This window comes from Callospermophilus lateralis, chromosome 2 (genome assembly GCF_048772815.1).
Source record: "Callospermophilus lateralis isolate mCalLat2 chromosome 2, mCalLat2.hap1, whole genome shotgun sequence".
NCBI lineage: Eukaryota > Metazoa > Chordata > Mammalia > Rodentia > Sciuridae > Callospermophilus > Callospermophilus lateralis.
Genome location: NC_135306.1, coordinates 77,697,542 through 77,720,068, shown reverse-complemented (window position 1 = coordinate 77,720,068; position 22,527 = coordinate 77,697,542). Strand labels below are relative to the sequence as shown.

At 34.9% G+C, this 22,527-nt stretch overlaps 1 protein-coding gene across 4 annotated transcripts in view; it reads right to left on the bottom strand.

Moving 5' to 3' along the window:
- The window catches only part of LOC143392517 (transducin-like enhancer protein 4), a 134,988-nt gene that overhangs the window by 69,787 nt on the left and 42,674 nt on the right, over positions 1 to 22,527 (bottom strand). For 3 of the 4 annotated variants that reach the window (XM_076846076.2, XM_076846077.2, XM_076846079.2), the window contains one exon: positions 20,069 to 20,143. The exons of the other annotated variant lie outside the window; for it this stretch is intronic. In XM_076846076.2, coding sequence (XP_076702191.1) covers positions 20,069 to 20,143 — 75 coding nt within the window. The remainder of the gene's footprint in view (positions 1 to 20,068; positions 20,144 to 22,527) is intronic. 4 annotated transcript variants of the gene reach the window in all.

The following is a 22,527-nucleotide window of genomic DNA, read 5'->3' as shown; positions in this document are numbered from 1 at the left end:
GTAGCAAGACTTGGTTCTTTGCTATCCTATTTTGTTTGGCAAACTGACTTCAAATTCTTGTTCAACTTATTCACAGAAAATTGCTCCAACGCTCTTTTTCCTCTATATTTCCCTAATACTTCAGGTGTATGGTTTTTAGGCACACAGCCACTGTCTGAGTTCAAATGAAAAGCCTGTTTATAAGAGCCTGTTTATATGTGTGAAGGGACTTGAACTGGAAACCAGGATACAAAGAGGCCTAAGGCTGGTCTATTCTTTCCAGAGTCTCAGCGTCTCTGGCAAGTCAGGGTCTTCTTATAAAAGATGAACAACAATTACTTTATAAGGCAACGAATGATACAGGGAGTCCTCCTACAAGACAGTACACACACAGGATATTTGGAGAGAACTTTAGAAGACAAGTGAAACATGAGCTGATCTGAAATGGGTGAATGTAACTTAGATAAGTAATGTGGGGGTTGTTCTAAAACACAAAGAATGACATGAATTTAGTGGGGGTAAAAGCCACTATGATTCAATACAGGCTCATTGGAACTGAAACAAGCTTATGGAGCCTTGCAGTAATTAATGTCTAGAGTAATAAAGAGCCTGTAATAAGAGTATAGTGGCAGTAGAAACATATGAAGATTGACAGGACTCACTGATATGGATATAAGGACACAGAAGAAAAACAAATTGATAGTAACCAATGTAAGTTACCGATAGGTCTTGTGGTGAATATTTTTCACTTTCAGTCAGTGCTGGCCTGCCACGTGGAATTGGCTAGCAAGAAGTTAGATTAGGGGTAGGGAAATTTGAGAGAGAGGCAGAAGTCATTTGCATAAAGGTAGGTGATGCTAGACAGGAGTTAAAGGAGCAAAAGGAAAAAAAAAGACAAGAAGGAAATACAACAGGAGCATTCAGAGAGCTATAAAGAGGTTGATGATCATTTCAATATTTGAAGCAAGCAAGCAAGCAGCAATGAAGATATGCTATCTGTGGCTGCAAATGGGTCAGAGATAAAAAAAAAAAAACTGACATATTTAAATTAGTCTTAGTAGTGCTCAGTTTCATGAGAATGGTGGGCCTTGGGTTCTGAATATGAGAGAATGGTGTACCTGGGGTCCAGATTTCAGGGTATAAAGAGTGTATGTTTGTGCTACTTCCACTTCTTAATATCTCCTCTACACACACAACAACATGAGTTGTTAAAAAAGTTTGGCAGTATGAAGACAGGGTATAGATCCAGGGCAGTACTAAAGAGGGCAAACAAAGTTATTTTAATTAAATTTACAAATATTTATCAAGTACCTATTGTGTGTAAAGCACTATGCAGACAAAAAAAAAATCAATTAAAATATAGGATATTTTTATCCCCCCTGAAAAAGTGCTGCCTCAAGTTCTTTTGACTTTACATGGACAATTCATCTTAAACAAAATGTTAAGAAGCTCTGGTATTAAGCTTCCAAGCAGAAAGACACATCAGTAACAGAGAACACCTGGAGATGTGAGGCAGAGATTTGGAGAATTGAAGGAGCAATAAAGCAAAGAAGGGAAGATGATGTGGGCTATGCAGGTGGGGAGGGGTAAACCTTAAAGGGAAAAGAACTTTCTTCCTCTAAGGTGGACATAAAGGAGGAGAGAAGATAAGGTCCTTTGAGAGCAGTGCAGAGGTGGAACAAAATAAATTGAGGATCCCAGGAAGTCTTTACTATGAATGTCATGTGGAAACAGACACCGCATATATCTTCTGCCTTTGAAAAGGTCCTGCTTGAGCGGAAAAATGAGAGTAGTTATGGTTCTTTTTTATCCTCTGAGAGAATAAAAACAATACTTCTAAATCATTGAAGGTATTGGTTTTGGATGAGTTTTTTTTTTTTAATGTATAAAGAAACAATATATTTTGAATGTGTCAATTTGTAAATGTTTCAGAGTCTCTAGTCACATAGGGCTAGGTATGTATCAGATGCAGATTTAACAAAATTTAGAGTCTGAGAAGGGAGGTAAGACAGACCCAATAAAAACAAATAAAATCCTTGAAAGCTTACTCTCTGGTTCCAGAAACAATAGACCTCTTTTATCTAAAAATAAAAGTTCAAATTTCTAAGAATTAAAGACATTCCATAAACTAGCAACGTAACTTTGCACATCCCTGTGCAATATCATCCAGGAAGCTCTTTGCCTATAATATTAGTCTATTTAGTAAGACATCTCTAATAATCAAGACATACATATACATGCAGCCCTCTCATTTGTATCTATATATTTATGTTCTGCTTATCCTTTCATGCCATACTCCAGTCTACCTTCTCTTATGAGGACAGTCCTAATCACTTTGGCTCAAAGTAATCTCTATCATCGCCTCTAAATTCTCACAGTACTTGAGGCCAATATCATTTATATGACACTTAGCAACCAAAAATAATAAAAGGTTTAGTGTGTGTGTGTGTGTGTGTGCGCGCGCGCGCACCATAACCCCTTAGAGATGTCTTTAAAAATTTTCCTCAGTGCCTAGATACTTCTGAGTAGATGTTCAAACACATTATCAACTGACATCAGCAACAATCTTAAAAGTGGTAAGGTTTAGTTCTATTCTTGGTGACCTCTCGAGCTTTGAATTTTAAAAAGGAACCAGAAGAAATGAAAAAGCTAACTATTTCTGCAATAATTCCTTCATTTGGACAATTTTAAAATAAGCAGCAATAATCTAAAAAGTACAGGATGGATATTCTAGTGATCAAACTTTGGGCTTGGCCCTCAATATGAAAAGTATGCATTTATTTTTATTGCTGGGCTTTTTTTAAATTCTTAATATTACAAGTCAAAAGTGGGTTCAAATACAACTATCACTACACTTTCTCTAAACCAGAAAACTATTTATCCTATATCCACACATTTTAAGCTTTTAATAAGTTTCTACTATATAGAGGTCCTATATACTCTTTACCTGGCTTTCCCTAATTTCCCCTAATTTTAAACAACCATAGAATTTATTACAAAGAAATTAACACCAGCATATTACCATCAACCAAAATACAGACTTTAATTCAGAGTTCCCTAATTATTCCACTAATGTTATTTTTCTGTCCCAGAATACCATATCCCATTTAAGCTTTAATTTTTTACCCATTATAACAAAAGTCCTTTCAAAATCTTATGAATAGAAACAATCAAATTATAGCCATATTAGTTAAGAGAATATGCCTTGAACTTAAAGCAGAAAAGAAAATGAGAGGGTGCTATCATAAACCCACATCATAAGTCACCCATTATACACATAAAATACCAAACAAAAAATATACTCAGTATGGCAACATGTAGAAAGGAAAGACTTTTTATGAAATTTTTAAAATATAAAAGTATAGACAAAATGAGATTTAACATAGCACCAAGAGCTATTTCATAAAAATATAAATACTGAAATATTATAGTTGGTTTTAATCAATAAAACAGACTTGTTTCTGTATTTAGAGGTCATATTAAAGTTCCTTTGTAAATTTTCACCCAGGAAACATCCTAGAGTGACAGATGTACTTAAAATTGATAATGATTGATGAATAAAAACATCAGAGACTACCTCTTTAAATAAAAGCAGTGAGTCATCAAAGGCTGAACTAAATTTTAACCCTTTATCTCCATTAAAAAATTAATTTATCAAACATCAAATAACATTCCAGAATTAAATTTCAAAAAGAATTTCTATCTAATTGTCTAGTCAACAGAGGGAAACTCAAAGCAGATTCCCTGGAAAAGGATCCAGGTTCTCTGGATATTACTGAAGGAGCTGAGAGTACCACAATCAAATGGACTGCCCTACAACACTGTGAAGGCCCACAGTCCTCTGATCTCTGACCCATCTGTGTTAATTACAGAGCAAATAATCAACAAGAGTTTAGAACCTCTTTTTTAAAATTTATTTAATATTCCAATGTTATACAGGACCATAGAATGCATTACAATTCACATTACACATATAGAGCATATTTTTTCATATCTCTGGTTGTACACAAAGTACATTCACACCATTTGTTTCTTCATACATGTACTTAGGGTAATGATGTCTATCTCATTCCACCATCTATTCTACCTCCTACCCCTTTGCCCTATCTAGAATTCATCTAATCTTCCCATGCTCCCTCTCCTAACCCCACTATGAATCAACCTCCTTATATCAGAGAAAACATTTGGCATTTGGTTTTGGGGGACTGGTTAACTTCACTTAGCATTATATTCTCCAACTCCATCCATTTACCTGCAAATGCCATGATTTTATTCTCTTTTATTGCTGAATAATATTCCATTGTGTATATGTACCACAGTTTCTTTATCTATTCATCCACTGAAGAGCATCTAGGTTGGTAAAACCTATCTCACTTTTTAAAGATCAAAGGAAGGGAAATGGATATTAAGAATAGTAGTTTCACACCAATCTATTATTAAAATAATTTAAGATAATAACAAATCAGCAAGTTAAAAAAATGCTCATAAAAAACTAAATATTCAATCCCCAAAAATCAAAGTGGAGGGCATAAACTGTAGTGCCAATTACACATTAAAATAAATGTACTCCATGAAAGCATAACTGAGAAAACACCTATAGAGGAAAACAGGTATCTTGGGAAAAAAACTTTTTACTGATCTTCCTAGACCAATACTACCTTCAGGTACCTTTAAAAAAAGAAGCAAAGAGGGGTGGGGACTTTATCTCAAACCACATATAAAATAAAACTTTCTTCTGTTCTCTTGATGGACCATTCAAGAGAATAAACATTAAAATGAAGTGAACTTTAAACTTAGGCAAGTAAGTACTCCATTAAGATAATTAATTTAATTCTGAAAAATAGCCAGTAATTATTTCTGAAAATATATAGCAGAGAGGTGGTAGACACAACCTCAATTCTGTTAATAGCTTTGTACTGGATTTTCTGTAACAAAAGAATTATTTCCTTAGAGCTTCAAATCTGGTAGAAAAGAAAGAAAAGAATCATTAGAGAATGGAATTCACAGGAAATGTCTTTAGAAATTGTTGTCTTTCTGTTAGCAAAAATAGGAATTCCTCTTAATGGAAGGTCCTCAACTGTTTGATCACTAAGGACTGACTGGTTCATGACTAAGGAAGAGCTGGTGAGATTACCCTCACCACACTTTCCTAGAATTCTGGACATCTCCAACTGAAATTCAGGTAGAGGTTTTCTTGTTGGCTACTCCTTATCTCCACTAAGCTCTTAATAGGAGAAGAATCCTCAAAAAATAAGCAATTGCTACCTCTCAGGATTAATAAAGCAGTTAAATGCCTGAACCTTGATTTCCAAAAATACAAAATGAACCTGCGACATCTTGTGCCAGAAAGCAAGACAGCTATCTAGACTAATGGGTAGTATCAAAAAGACAATGAGTCAAAACTTAACAGGTCCCTGCTGCTGGTGAAGCTTGCAACAATTTCCCAGCATTGTTAAGAATGAAGACTCTCATAGATAATAAAACATTTAAAAAAAAAAATTTCCAGAAGTGAAGTCCCTGGTACCCTAAGAAAACAGGTAGAGTGGGCATTCTGGAGCCAAGAGCTTGAGAATAGCTCCCAAGCCAGTGCCAGCTTTCCAACTCCAGGGCCAGATGACTTCCACCTTTACACCAGCTGACCAAGCCAGGTGCATTGAGTCTTGATCCAAATGAGACACACTATTCCAGAACAGAAGTAAAGGGTAGACTCTACAGACCTTCAGAAGAGTCAGAGGGAGAGGTAAGAGACTCTGAAATGAAGGTGCAAGCAAAGACTGGTCTGATATCTGCAATCCGTAGCTTGGGAAGATACTGTTCAATATGGACAATTCTGCTAACCTGGCTTCTGTCCGTAGAGATGGGATGGAGTCTGAGAAAGGAGATCCTCCTTAACACTGATGAAGCACCACAATGAAGTGACAGCAGGACAATCAGCTAGAGTTTATATCATTTATATGAGCAAGACCCAGTCAATGTTTCTGAGCTTCTGTTTATTCCTGTAGAAGTGGAAACAATTATAAAATCTACTTCCCAATGTTACTAGGACAATTCTATGGCATGTGTTATTAAGAAAAGGTATCCACCTACACCTTACACATACACAAACACACGGAGAAAGGAAGGGAAGGAGAAAAATGGGGGAAAGAGAGAACAGGAAAGGTTCTTCTTTAATTTAAAAGGAAAGAATTATTTTAAAATGTACCATTTCAGCACTCTAATTTATGAACTGATTCCTCCAAGACAGGTGCTAAAACCACTAGCTAAAACATTGTTGGAAACACGTTATTCACTGTTAAAATATCACATCACACATCACCTTGCTTTATCAATGACATGGTGATACAACCAGAAATACACACCACTATCTACAATGTAGCATTCCTACTAAAAATACATAACCTGAATCTAAATTTGAGAAAACATTCCAACAATCAGATCCAGATTCCACAAGACATGCCTGAGTTCTTCAAAATGCCTATGTCATAAAGCAAAATGGTTTGGGATTTATTCTACTAGATTAAAGAAGACTAAAGAGACATGACAACAAAGGCAATTTTTGTGTTGAATTCTGAATTGTAGGGGAAAATGCTATGAATAAAAAAGTGCTATCAGAGAAATATGACTATGAACGGTACTACTGGATATAGAAATGTATTAACAGTATTGTGCTTACATAAGAAGATATCCCTGTTCCAAGAAGATACACACTGAAATACTAACAGATGAAATGACCGTCCGCTTATTTTCAAACAGTTCAACACACTTAAAAAAATCCATACACACGCACACACAGATGTAGGCAAATGATAACTGGTGAATCTAGGTGATGAGTATACAGTGTCTGCTTTACTATTCAAATTCCCTGAAATTGTGAGATGCAAGGAAAATAAGATGTGCTCTTCTTGCCATAAGACACAAATTCTTGATTTTAATAACATCTCTAGCAAAAGCTAAAGGTTAAATGAATATATGGAAAGATACACAAGTAAAAAAAAGAAAAAAGAAAAAAGAAAAAAAAAATCTCCTTCAAGCTAAGTTTATTTATAACTCATTTATAATCACTTAAAACTTGGAATTTACTGTAGGAGAAAGACATGCATTTAGAACAATTCTATAAAGATTATCACTGAAAGGGTTAAGTTTCTCATGCTAAACAAACCACAGATTTCTATAGACCTCAAGATATCTGGGCTGGTCTCAGATGAGCAAGACAGACATAAAAAGAAAAAAAAGCAAAGCAACCAAATCTCAGGAAACCCGAGCCAAGGGTTCCACTGTCCCAAATTGCTACTTAGCTCATGAAATAACAAGGGAAGAAGAAAAAAAAAAAAAAAAAATCAAAAAAAAACCCTTAACTTTTCTACTGATGATCTTGTTAGCACTTTTTCTGAATTGGTCTAAAGCTTACTAAAAGAGTACTTCTAAGCAAATTAATAATAAAAGTACAATTCCTTGAAGGTTTCTTTATGCTATTTAAGGAAAAAAAATATAGGGACTAAGATCAACACATCTATTTTGTGAGTTTTATTAGGTCATCAAGTAAAGGAAATGTGCTTAGAAAAGCTTTCTATAGTTACTTCATACTACTTTTTAAAAGTAAGGCTACATTTGAAAAGACTATCTACTTTAGGCTCTTAGGTAATTCTGATTTTTGTTCTTATTACTTTAGAGATTAATGAAACTCAGATGTTACCAACATGAATTGCTTTCCAACTGTTATGTATTTCACTTGTGTGTGTGTGCGCGCAAGCTGTAAATCAAAGTTCAGCAAATAATGCCAAATACTATGTGTAACACACTGATTTTTCTATTCTATATATTTTTAAAAATACTGACTGTGAGTAGTGAATTGATTTCATTCCAGATTCATGAATCTTCTGAAATTTGAAGACTAATGTGGGCCAATACCAGCCCATGTGAAGTAAAGGAACAATCAGTAAAAGATGGCATTGGCTCAAGAAAATGAAGTACATAGCCTTCACTATCCAGGTCCAGAAATATACCAGCAGCCCTATCAGGCAGGTCCCTTTCTCAACTAGTCTGATCATTTATAAGAATAAATGGAGGCAACAGCTCTGGGAAAGTGACACTTGAATGGAGACCTGCAGCATGCAAATGACAGTACCTTGCAGAGAGCAAAGAGAACAAATCAGAAGCAAGAGAGAAGGCAGCTGCAAGGCCCAGAACAGAACAGATACCTGCTGGGATCAAGTAGGAGAAAGTAAGACTGATGACCCAGTAAGCATGGAGGAAGTTAGATAGAATACGAGTATTCTGGGAATCAGACAGTGCACACTAAGGGGTTTCAATTTTAAGAATAATGAAAGCTCTTGTCTAGAGTGTGGTTTTCAGGTTGTTTTTAAAGCTGGATTTTTATTTGCTCTTTATCTGGTATGATCTGTATCATAATCATTCTTTGTTATATATGTTGCAAAATATCTTCTCCTAGTATTCTGGCTTGTCTTCTCATTTTCTGTGAGGTATCTTTTGATTTACAGGTTTTTTCATTTTAACTAAGTAATAAATACTATCAATTTTTTCCTTATGATTTGAGTCGTGATCCATTTAAGAACTCTTACTATAAGAGATTAAAAAAAAAAGTTCTTCCAGATTTTTTTGTTTTGCTGAGGTTTTGAAAGTTCTGTTTTTTAATGCTTCTAGGATTGACTTCTGCATATGATGAGATGTATACAAGAAAAACTGTCCCCCTACTAATAGTTACTAGGATCCAGCTTTCTCCCTACTTATCTGCTTGCCCATGCTGACATGTATGTGTAGATCTATTTCTGAGTATTTCACTGGCTATGTTATGTTTTGGATAGAGACTTCCCCCAAAGGCTTATGTGGGGCTTGGTCCCCACTGCAGCAGTGTTCAGAGGTAGGGCTGGGAAGTAACTAAATCATGACAGCTCTGACCTCATCAATGAATTACTGCATTGATGGATTAATAATCTGATGATGCTACTGGGATGTGGTGGATACTAGTAGGAGGTAGGGTCAGTTTGAAGAAGTCAGTCACTGGAGATATGCCCATTGGGACTATATCCTGTCCCCAGCCATTTTTTTCCCTCACTCTTTGCCATGAGGTAGGCAGCTTCCCTCCAACATAATCTTTGAGCATAACATTCTCTCTAATGCATCCCACAAATGATTTTAGTATTTCATATCAGGATCTATTCTATTCTCGAAAGGCACAGGTTTAAATATTTTTAAATCATTGGGCCCTTTGTGAATATAAACACCACAAACACTATTATTGAAAAAGTGTATACTATCCTCTCCCCTAAAAAACATACACCCAATTTTGCAAATGTTTTGGGGACTTAATGGACAGCCCAATGCCCAAGCCTGAAATCCTAGATCTAAAGAACTAGTATCATCAAACCTACCTAATGATAACTTTTGGTTCTTATACTAACAGGAAGATAAAACACAGTATGAGTCAAGCATATCCAATCAATCTATGGCTAACCAATTCACATGTGGTTCAAGCACACCCAATTTTCATTTTCCTCACAAAGCTAAGCTATGAACAATCCTAACAGTGGATCTCAGGATAAAGGGAATATGATACTAGCGTTTTAAAAAAAAAGAACATGGCATAAAGAGAACAAATAAAGGAAAAGAGCAGCCCAGTGATTACACAGGTAAGCTCTGAACTCAATAGAAATTTGGATTCCAGTTCTGCCATTTCCCCCTTATGTGGCTTCAGGAAACTACTTTTCCCTTCAGAGCCTTAGTTTCATTATTTGTGAAGTTCAGATAATAGTATTTCCTTCCAGGGTTGATGTGAAGATTAAATAATTCATATAAATGCTTACTTAGCACAGTACTTAATACAAAGCAAATATTCAATAAACATTCACTCTTTTTAGTTACCCTTTTAGGGAAAAAAATAAAAGCCTGGAGATATGACAGATCTAGACAAATAATGGATACAAAAGGACACCAAGTTTTAAAATGAAAATTCCATAATGATCAAAACAAATAGGCTAAGAAAGTCATGTTAGACTAGATAGTACTTGAGTGTCTATCAGCACCAGTCTTACATTTTTTTCCCTTCATTTATACTTTTTTTCCTTTTATTATTGATGCAATAGAGCTTGTATATAATGGTAGAATTCATCATTACATGGTCATATATCCACACAATAAAATTTGGCCAATATCATTCCCTAGTATTTTCCCAGTCTTCCTCCATCCTCCTGGTCCCTTTTCTCTACTGATTTCCCTGAGATCCTTCCCCACCCACACACACTTCTCTTCCTTTTTCCTCTCTAGCTTCTACATGAAAGAAAACATACAGTCCTTAATTTTCTGAGCTTGGTTTATTATGCTTAACGTATCATTCAAGTTCTATCCATTTTTCTTTATGGTTAAATAAAACTTCACTTCGTATATATCACATGTTTTAAAAATCCATTTGTCCACTGATAGACACCTAGGCTGGTTCCATAGTTTGCTAGCCTTGCATCTGACAGATCAGAAAACTTAAATGAAATTCCTAAGGTCCAAATATAAGTGACCCTCAGGTTTGTATATTTTCTATTACTCCATGCTTTTCCTCAGTCTGGGCCCAAAACTGTGGGGTGGGGGGAACTAAATTAAAAAAACAGGTCAAAATACAGTATTTACTCACTTAATCAATATTCACTGAACAATATTATAGACAAATTATTACATGTTTACTGAACAAATAGTTACTTTTTATTGTACAAATGCTTACTGAAAATTATGAGCTACCTATTATTCTAAGCACCATGGCTACACAAGTAAACAAGATCTTTCCAGATAGTGAAGGAAAAGTAATACACAAACAAATCAATCCTACTACATGCTATGAGGAAAATAAAACAGTCTAATGGAGCAGTGAATGAACTAGATGAAGCAACACATAAAAAGGGCTACAATCCAGAGAATTCTTTCCTAAGGAGAAAACAAATGAGCTGAATCTTTGAAGATGAGCATGAGAAAGACCACATCAAGACATGGAGAAGAGTACTCTAAAAGATGGAAGAACTGGTGCACGAACTCCAATCAAGAACATGCTAAGCATGAACCACGGACAGAGAAGAAAGCCAACATGGCTTTATGACAGTTTAATGAGGAGTGTGAGTGGCATGTGAAGTCATAAAGGTAGAGGAAGGTCAGCTCATGCTGAATCTGTGTTATCTGTAGACCATGGTAAGAAACTCAAGAATTTTTCCTAAATAAAAGCTGACCATCTGAAGGTTTTTAAGCAGAGGAACAAAAGGATTCCATTTATGGAACGGAAAAAGATCACTTTAGAAAAAGATAACTCTGGCTACCAGGTACAGAATAAAGTATAGGAAGACAAATGCACAAACAATATCTCTATAGGCGTAGACCACAGGAGATAAGCTGGGAGAGTGCCTGGAACTAGGGGCAGGTGGAAGATGCATTCATTGTAGAAAAAACCAATTAGGAGGCAGATAAGACACCATTTTTGACAAAAGTGGTGGGCTTGGATTTCTTCCCCCGTATTTATTAGCCAGTCTTTTAAAATACTGATAACAAAGACCTGAAGTTCTGAGGGGTATTGGTAAGGGCAATAAAGACAAAGAAAAAATATGCCTACAAGGGAAAGAGAAAAATCACTAATGAAAGAAACATCACTAATTAGCTACAGTAATCAGCACAGTGTGGCACTGGTGAAAGAAATGAAGAATTTAATGGAAGAGAACAGAGTCTAGAAATAGATTCGCACAAATAGTTGATTTTCAAAAAATGGTGCAAGGGGTATTCAATAAAGTACAGTCTTTTCAATTAATGGCGTGGGAACAATTTAATCAGATGTCCATCTGAAGAAAGAAAAATTAAGCTATGTCTTACACCATAAACAAAAACGCAACTGAATCATGGGCTAAGTATTAAAAATCTTCATGAAGAATAATATTAAGAAAATATTTGTGATCTTGAATTAAATGTTGAAGTAAATGTTACTTAGAAACAACACCAAAAGTAAGATCCACAGAAGAAAAAATAATAAACTGGAATTAATCAATGTTAAAAACATGTGCTCTTCAAAAGTCATTGTTTAAAAAAATGAAAAGATATACTATAGAATGAGTGAATATTTACAAAATTCACAAACTTTCAAAATTCAATTAAAAAAAAACTCAAGAAAAAAAGGAAGATTTGAACAGACACTTTATCAGAGACAGAAATGGCAAATAAGCACATAAAGACATTAAGTATCATTAGTTGTTATGGGAAAATAAAAATATGATGAATATCCCTATGCACCTATTACAACAGCTGAAATAACCTCAAAAATCTACAAGTGCAAGTACTGGTAAGGATATAGAGCATAGGTTCTTTCATACGCAGGAGATGACAAAATAATAAGGTTACTCTGGAAAACAGTATGTCAGTTATTTGGAAAGTTAAATACACACTTACCATGTTACTTATTTGGCAATCTTATTTTCTAGGTAATCTACCCCAAAGAATTGAAAACTTACTTTGAAAAGCCTCAATGAATATGCTTGTGGAATTACTCATAATTATTCAAAAATGAAGATAATCCCACTGTCCTTTTCAAGGAGAGAATGGATAAACAATGTGGTATATCCATACAATGGAATACCATTCAGTAATACAAAGGATTGAGCTATTGATATGGGCAATCACACAAATATCAAATGTTTATACAAAATGAAAGAAAATTAAAAAGGTTACACAATGCATAATTCCATGTATATAGGACATTCTCTCACTTTGGGAGAAAAAATATTTTTAGTGGTAGCCAGTTGCTGAGGATAGGGGAAACAACTGTCGGCAAACTAGGGAATTGAAAGTGGAGAAAAGCTATTCTGTATTTAAGTTGTGATGACATGTGTCTATATTTAGTTATCAAACCTCACTGAACTTTTATACTATAAAGGATAAATTTTACTTTATATAAATTTATCTTCATAAATCTGACTTAAAAGGAACATCAAATATCCATAATGTGTATTTCTAAATTGCCAATTCCAAGTATCTTAACATATGCCTGAAAACATAAAAAAAAAAACCACACACAAAATCTGCAAATGCCTGTAGTATCATTTTATCATGCTTTCTACCGTTTTCTTTCACTCTAATATCCTTGGAAACTTCTCTTATTGAAAATAAGATAAATGTGTTGATTACATGTAGTAAATTGTAAAACCAAAAGGTTTACATTTACCAACTTAATAAAATGATTTAAAAGTAATTGAAGAATCATTTCATGGGGCTGGGGTTGTGGCTCAGTGTTAGAGTTCTCGCCTAGCAAGCAGGGGGCACTGGTTTCAATCCTCAGCATATAAAAATATAAAACATTAAAATATTGTGTCCACCTAAAACTAAACAAATAAATATTTAAAAATGGAATCATTTCAAAACACATTTCAGAAGCATTTTAAAATATTAGAAAGAACAAAATAAAATGTCCTTCTGCAATAGGATTTGGTGAAGGTACTAAAATATTTGAATGAATGAATAAGTGGGATATAACAATCAAGTCATTCTTATTATTCATTAAATTAAAGGGTTCTAATCTTTTCACAAAAGTCCTTAAGCGAATTCTTAAGACAACCAATGCATTTTGGGATAGAAGCCTTTTCAAACTGATTTCCTAAGAAGCTTTGAAAACACAAAACTGAAGTCTTAACAACTTCACTTAAATGCTAGGAGTCAAGCAGCCATTAGCCCTTTATTTACCTCTTTGAGGTAAGCATGCCTCCCTTATAGTCCATTCTTCCTCCCTCCCTGTCAATTTTGAGGGATACAAGGCAGGCACTGTCCACAAGGATAAAAGTCTTTGACTAAATGGCAGCTGGTGATACTGCTTGGAGGAACACTATTAAGAAAGAGAATGATAAAATCAAAGATAAAAACAAAACAAAAAACCACACATGGGTTCAACCCCAGTACCAGAGAGAGAGAGAGAGAGAGAGAGAGAGAGAGAGACTGACTTATAAAAAGCAAATAACAAAAACAAAACAATAATAGGGTTAATAATTTCCAATTTTTTCCTGCAAGCTAACTGAAGTGAAACCTGCTTTTCTGTGTAACAGTGCTTCCCCTTTGATGCACACTGTGCTCCTATGTAAATGAATGCACATTTGCAGATCTAGGAAATATAAAGTCCACAGGCCTTAAGTGATACAGATGTACCCACCCATATTCTATAATTCTGTTAACACTTTGTGCCAGACTCTCTCTTGAGCTATGGAAGTGCATTTACTGAAGGGAAGGCAGGCTCCTTCATAAACAGAAATATATCAGCACTTCAGATCATCACTATTTTGAGGGAAGAGCTTCTAGATATTTCTCCCAGAGAACCTCTGTAATGGAAACAACTGAGTACATACCACAAATCAGAAATCCTGTTCCTTAGGAGTGCTTTTGTGTCTTTTTCCCCCCACTGAGATGAATGTGTGTGTGTTGGGGGGGTGGGGGACACAATTCTGAAGTACAGCTGAGTTGAAATATTACTTAAATATATTAGTCTTTGTTATGAGAAGGGAAATTATTGCCTCTTAGAGCTTCATCAAATTGCAGCAGAAAGATTAGATTATGACTACATCACTCAATAACAGTCTCCTGCTTCACAGCAAACGAGCCAGTTTAAAAGTGGAGGGGAATGGGTAGGCATACCAACAGAAGATAAAGAAGGATGTGATACAAAACACCTTAGGTTTTAATGCCATCACAGCTTTTTGAGAGCAGATGAGCATAGCCCTACAACAATTATAAAAAATAGGACATCTTCAAGCCAGCCTCTGCCCCTAGATTTTACACATTGATGCAGCCTGTGGCCAGCATAGCCTAAGAAGCCTTTAAACTTCAGGCATGTAAAGACAGTTACAAAGATGAAATAACAATTTCCACAAAGCTGAAATAACAACCTCCAAGAAAATACAAAATCAATTTTACAGCTTTTTAAAATTCCATTCCATATTACATACATTTAGAAAATATCAATGAGTTGAGAGAAACACAAGACAAGGAGATTCACCAGCACGTTTCCTGTAAGCACAGGTTTAAAAAATAATGTAAACAATGAGTTGTAAAAACTGAGCTATTGAGGACTAAGTTCTATGCATAGAATTCACATCAGAAAAGCAGCCATAATGCTATCATAGTACTACAATTACCTATCTACATCATAAAGTCCCTTAAATAGCTTGAAGCCTATAAAGTCAAATCCTGAATTTCTTAGTTCTTCCAATAAAAATGAAGGGCCAGGGTTTGGCTGAAGATAATTCTGAAATGATCCCAGAACAAGAGTGGGGGCCTAATGAAAGAAAATCAGGAAAAAGGAAAACCCAAACAAGGAGGTATTCTCTACTAACTTGGGCATGTAAAGCTGCATCCTGCTAGAGGGTGGATTCCAACAAAGTTCTCAAACAAATCACTGGGAGAAAGAAAACTCTACACAGTCTGGTGTCCAAGCCTTGGGACTTATGTTATAGTTGCAATTGTTAGAGAGAAAAGGATTGACATGGACCTAGGAAAAATAATATTGCTTCAACTCTGTGGGTACAGCTATTTTCAAAACAGGATAAAAGCAGAACAAAATTAACAATACCTTTGGAAGACCTTTTATTAGCCAATGCAGAGGAATGAAAATACTGCTTTGGGATACTTAATATATTTTTTGCTTTTGTTAAAAGTGAAATTGTATTGTTTATTTTATTTCAAGTTTTCTATTACTGAAGGCTATGTGTCCACAGAAGTATACATCATACACCTTTGATGGAGGGAAACACACACATTTAATGTTTTTAAACACCTGCACACATTTATACCTTTTTAATTTTTGCCTAATGGCCAATTTGTTTAAGAAAACAAGGGAAATTACCATAAAGGCTCACTGCCCAAATGGCTTTGAAAGTTAAAATGGCAATTTTGAAATCTACAATGGAAAAGGAGGAACATACATTTTTAAGTTGTCATACTGCAAGACCCTCTCCCCAAAAAGTCAATCTGGAACACACACACACACACACACACACACACACACACACACACATTAATTTAAGGGTCAAGCATATGACAAGGACAATGAAAGAAAAATCTAAGGGGGGGGGGGGAAACAATTCCCCTTTGGTATTGTCTTTCTTCTTTTAAACTAATTCAAACACATATAGGATGGTAAAGGCAAAGTCATTTAAATCATTTCCTTAGTAATACAAGTAATATTTAAATAGATTTAACAGTGCTGCTCCAAACCAATGAATTATGGGTTTAAAACCTATTAAAATGTAATGTTTTTTTCCTGAGCTGAGAGGAGAGAGATTTAAATCCACTGAATTTTAATATTTCAGCTTGAGCTGCAGGAGGTAGAGAAAGTCCAAATGAACTATTCCATCAGCACCATTCAAGCATGAACATTTTAATCAGTTTTACTTCCTTGGAGTTCTCTAACACAGTTTACGCTGTCATTCTGAAAGCACTTAACACAGAGAGTGTGAAAAACCACCAAGGCTTGTTATTGCCTTCACAATTGATGGCAAATAATTTTGCAGACTTCCTATCATTAAAATGTCACTGCTGAAAATTGAGGTTCAGCATTTCTAGTGCCAAACTACATTTTCCTACAACACCATGGCATACCTGTTCTTAAGGTTTTTTTTTTTTTTCCGGGGGGGGGGGGGGGGGGGGCTTTTTATTTTAATGCATATGTTTCTACCATTGTTTTTTTCTTCAAGAGTTTTTAAAGGGGTGGAGTGGAGTTCCAAAAGAACCACATTCTTCTATTTTACAAGGGAAACATTTTTTTCCACGAATGTTCATACTGAAACTTTCTCAATGGTAGATGCTTTGTTGAAATTCTTATAAGGTTCTAACTTAGTCTCCTTTATTAAGCATAACCACATTCACACAGCATGCACTGATTATATAGTGTAAGTGTAATGGATTTAAAAAGCATTTTAAGATAGTCAGATGATTCAATTTAATAATACAGGAAATGAAAACATCATTTCTAATTAGATCATATTACTAATTTAAAGCTACAATTTGTGTGTTGTTCCAACAGTGTGATCTCTCAGAGATTCTAATTTAAAAACACAGTGGCTGGAGTAGGACACATGATAAGATCAAACTAGATATATTATATTCCCCTAGCCTATTTGGGGGAACTCCGGGAAAATTCAAGCGAGCATAAAACTAAAACACAAAATACTAAATAACTGTAAAAAGAAAATAAAACAGGAATTTTCCTGGTTTTCTTCCTTATAAATAAAAGATAAATGGTATTTAACTTATTTCAATCTATCAACAGTCTTAAACTGAACATGACCTGTGAAAGAAATCATTATAACTGTGTTTCATTCCATTAAGCACAACTAGCTTATTGTCAGGAGAACAGCCGCCTCTCTAGGTTTTTGGGCTCACTTCAGCATTTTGCATTTAAACTGCATGGATCACTGGTTTGGCTCATTTACCAATGAAGTTAGAATAATATTGCAGAGTTAAAAAGGTGCTTCATCAGATTTCATTAAATCTGAGAACATTTGCTCTTGTCTGGATAGTGTGTATACATATAAAATAGAAACATTGCCCTAATAAATAAATGAAGATCCCCAGGGTCTTAGAAGGGTCTTTACCTATTAGGAGAAAAACCTGTCACTCCCCCCTCAGTGCAGAAAATCACAGCTGACTACACTCTAAAAATCAAGTTAAAAAAATCTAAACCTGAATAATCATCATTTCTGTTAGCAGGTCAAAATACCAGCACCTCACAACACAGCCATAACCAGGAGGATACACAACTGGTCCATTTAACATTCCAAAATGTTACAACTCTCAAAGCTACTGGACCCACAAGACACTACCAGGGATGGAAAAGACAGAGGGACCTTAGCAACAATTCATCAAGTGAGTTTGTAACTGGGCTCTTTCTTCCTCACAAGGTTTGTGGTTCTCTGAAACTGCTACATTTGTCTATTTCTGCAATCTATTTTTCAAAATAGATTATATGATTTTGAGTCCATTCTCTGCCTGAATACAATTAGTTTGAAACTCCTCAAGATCCACCAATACAGCACATGTTGCTTTGATAGCATGTAGCTCTACTGTGTTAATTCTTCAAATTTTAGATCACAAAATTAAACTACCTTTATTTTAATAATTAAATCCAGATATACACAATATGTCTTTCAGTAACTCAGTAACAATCTAATAAATCATCATTTCCCTGAGAAAAGGCAATCTGTCATCCCATTCAAAATAAACTAGGTAAAAATGAAATAGAAAACAGTATAAAAATGTATTTGTTGTGATGAAGAGGGGAACTTATTTTGATTTTATACCCTCCCCCTCATATCTTTAAACAACATCCAAAAAAAACAATGCATTTTTTAAATTTAACTTAATCTTTCCACTGTGTACAAGTACATTCACTAAAAGACTCAAAAAAGGGTGGTGGGGAGGAAGCATTCCTAGAAAAGGCCACCAATGAGAGGTAAGGGAAGGCAATGACTGTCTTATAGTCACAAAAATGATAAACACTACGACATGACCCTGGCAAGCTCTCCTATAAGGCACCACTCTGTATATTTTTTCCTTATACAGCAAACACATAAAACTGGACAGTGGATGTGAAATAAAAATTCTACCACTTCTGACCTGTGAAAGACTTAATAACAAAAAGATGCAGACCATCCCAACATGAATACAACACATTCAAGCACAAGATGTTTCATGCAAGCATAGTTGGTGTATACATATATACTTAATTTTAAAAAATGTCCTCAACAATTAAACTCAAGTGCTGCTGTTTTCTGGAGTTTTAAGAAATAAAATCTAATTGTGAAATGTTTTTATCTCTTAATACCTATCCTAACTGCACCTAACCCAGAAAATATATGATAAATGTTATTCCTGATTCTATGTGGCTTGTTTGGATGCAGCCTTTTTTCCAAGGGGCATTTAGAGGAAATAAAGGTTACTCTTTTCCATTTATTATGCCTGCTAATTTGGTACCATTTTTTTCTTGTGGTCAGAGGGACACAAAATAGAGATCCAAATAGCCCATTAAAAACAAACTACAATCAGACTATTGCGCCCCCACTAGCAGCAATGATCCCAGAGTTCTGATTTCCTTCTAAAAAGACAGAGGCATAATTGAAGCAATATCTTCACTTCAGATTGATTATCAGCCGACCCTTATCTGCATCTTCACTCAGCAATTTGAATTTTAATGAAAGTAAATGGAATAATTAGCATTTCAAAGTGTGTTTGATATACTGAGGGGAAAAAAAAAGAGGGAAGACTTTGTGTATAATCTGTACACAAAAGAAAGCATTTGGGAGGGGCAGAAGGAGGAAGGTACAGTAATAGTGTCTTCATCAAAACAAAGTAAGGAACTGCTTGTACTATCTGCACAAACAGAGGTGGATACAGTACACTTTATAGCCAGGATTTCTTGCCTTTATTGTTATTTCTAAATTTTAGCAGATTATTTTACCTTAATTTGAGAGAACAAAAAAGTAAGTGGAGTTCAAGTGACTGCCCAAACCCATGAAGTGCAGCAGGATTTCTATGCAGCAATAATATCACCATTGCCAGGAATGATTTTCTAACTGGGCCACTGATTTTCCGAAAAAGTGCAGTTCATCTATTATTTGTACCACAAATGGACACTAACCCTCAAGAACCACTCATCACAGGGAAGGAAAGGTAGCAAGGGAGATGTGAAAATATACATTTTACTAAAAATGATTTTAAGACACTCCACATCATTGGAGAACAGATAAAAAGAAATCATATCATTTTAACATCAGGGTAATTTGTATCTTTGTTTCCTAGCCTAGCTCTGCAGCAGAAGCTGAATGCAAAAAGGAAGAAATATGAAAAAGAACACTCTCCTTAGGGGAGAATTTTCGGAAACATCAACTTAAATTGGTGAGAAGGTGATCCAAAGTTTCTGAGGCAGCCATCAAATTTCACATGAGATTTAAGGAAAAGTGCTTAATTTCACTCTGTGGTTGCTATTGCCTTTTGCCCCTTTGGTGGAACAAAACTTAGAGACAGCAAGAGAACTGGCGATAAATACTAAGATCAGAGCTAAAATGGAAAGGCCACGTACCCCAATGATGGCGTTCAGTTCTGCCATGGTCACCTGCTTGGCCCGTTCCACAGCCTGCACCACTTGTTGCTGGTGCTATAAATGAAGATCAGAAACAGAATACAATTATTTGTTTTCTACTCAGAACAGCTTTTCCTAACATGTCCTCTAACCTTAATTACATGCAAAATAGCATTTGGGGCCTCCAGATTTCCAATCACAAGGCCCAGGTGATGGATGACCAAATGTCTAGGATATGTCTGGGTGCAGACTGATTAGGAATAACTGAACAATCAACCACAGGTATCTGGACTATGCCTATGAAGGATGCTCCCCTATATGCGGTAGAATCAGCTTAAATTTCACTTTCAAGTCAGTGATATACTTCGACCAATGTCTTCCACTAGTACTAAAAAATAAAACCCAACTCACTCATTTTCTTAGTATCGCCTTTTCTCTTTGCTATCTACAGAAATAAAAAAAGTTTTAAAAAGTTTTTAATTATATCCTACTTTTTGTATTTAATTATATCCTTCTTTTTGTATTTCTCCTCCTGGTATTTGTTAAATACTAGAAGGTCATTTAGAATTCATTTATGTTTCTTCTGGAAATGTGAAATGTGTTCATGTTTTAATCCTTGTTATAAAGTGCTGCATACATAAGAGATCAAAAAAAACTCAGTTTAAGGTTGTCAGGTATTTCTTTTAAATTCAACAGAAAAACTAAAACCTACAAATTTATTTATTTTTAAAAACTAGGATGCGGGCTGGGGATGTGGCTCAAGTGGTAGCGCGCTCGCCTGGCATGCGTGCGGCCGGGGTTCGATCCTCAGCACCACATACAAACAAAGATGTTGTGTCCGCCGAGAACTAAAAAAATAAATAAATATTGAAATTCTCTCTCTCTCTCTGTCTTTCTCACTCTCTCTTAAAAAAAAAAAAAGAAAGAAAGAAAGAAAGAAAGAAAGAAAGAAAGAAAAGGAAAAAAAAAAAACTAGGATGCATAGTGCAGGAAAAGTCATGATTCTGTTCCAAAGAATAATGGGCAAAAACTGATATTGGCAATTTTCATAATATTAGAAAAATCAAGTAGTATAGTTGTCTCTGCAAGGGGGCACTCACATCTGGACATATACAACTTCTTATACAACTACCTCCAAAATGTAAATATAATTTCCAACTAAATGCACTTGAGCATTCTAGTATCTACAGACTCAAATTTGATCTAAAATAGGTCTCTTTACTTATTTAAACTAGATTTAATGAATGAAGAACCAAAGGGACTGTGCTATGAAACAAGCACTCCTCTATGGAAGAGTCTTGTTTTGGCTGATCTCAAGTTAAGAAATTTAGCTTTCTTCACTTATTTGAAGTCAATCTATGAAGCTCAACTATCATACTGCTTTATACATACAAAGAGCTATCCATTAAATGTGAAATTCCCCTTGAACTACCTGGTTCCCATTTCAAAACCCTCAAATGAGATTAATGAGGGTGACCACAATTTCTACCTATGAACTGTGTAGTGGGAATGTCAAGGCAAAGTAGGAAAGAAAACTGTCTTAAAAAGTTATCTATAATTAATGTTTTCATTTTTGGTTTCTCAGCAGAAATGTGTATTTTGTGCTTATAACTACTAACAAAAAAAACATCAAATTTTAGGATCATTGCATTTTAAGCTTTTAATGGGATCTTTTGATATTTTTAATTGTAGGAGTTTCAGTTTCAAAACAGGAACTTAAAAAAGCAATTCTTACAGTTATCTCTGTTCATTCTCTTACTTTTAATGAAATATTTGCCTATGTGAATAACTTGTTTCTTTCTCTGAAGAAAGTGAAAATTCTGTGGGGGGAAAAAAAACAGGAATAGAGAAGTAGTCAATATAATGGCCACTAATAGTAACATCAGCTTCTCCTAAACTCAGACTGACCATGTTCAGTGTTTATTAGCACTTACTATGAACACAGAGCTCATGATTAAAGTCAAGCTGGTTCTTGGAATAGCAAAAACTGACAGTTTTCTTAGTGGGGAAAAAAAGGCAATGTGTAAGAAAACTCTTTGAGATTTACTTAATACTCTAACGTGAAACTATGGATAGAAATTATTACACAATTTACTACCTTTTGCTTTCTGATATTCAAGAACAGTATTTAAAACTTGCTAGAAACTGAAACAAAGAATCACTTGTACAGACATCTAACATGCATATCATTCATTCCATTCATGTATTCATTCACTCAACTTAAATTTTTAAGCTCTTTCTCTGCCATTTCTCCATCTTACTGACATTTTTTTGTATTTTTTTATTAAACATTCAAAAAATAGTTGCATGAGAAAGAGATAAGAAAAATACCTCTACTTAGGATATCTCTACCATTAAGTTTATTCAACTCCTGCTTCATATACTGGATTCCTATTGCTAAAATGGGCAGAGACGCTTTAGGCAGTGGGAATCTTTGTGATTCGGCTTTAAAATCAAGC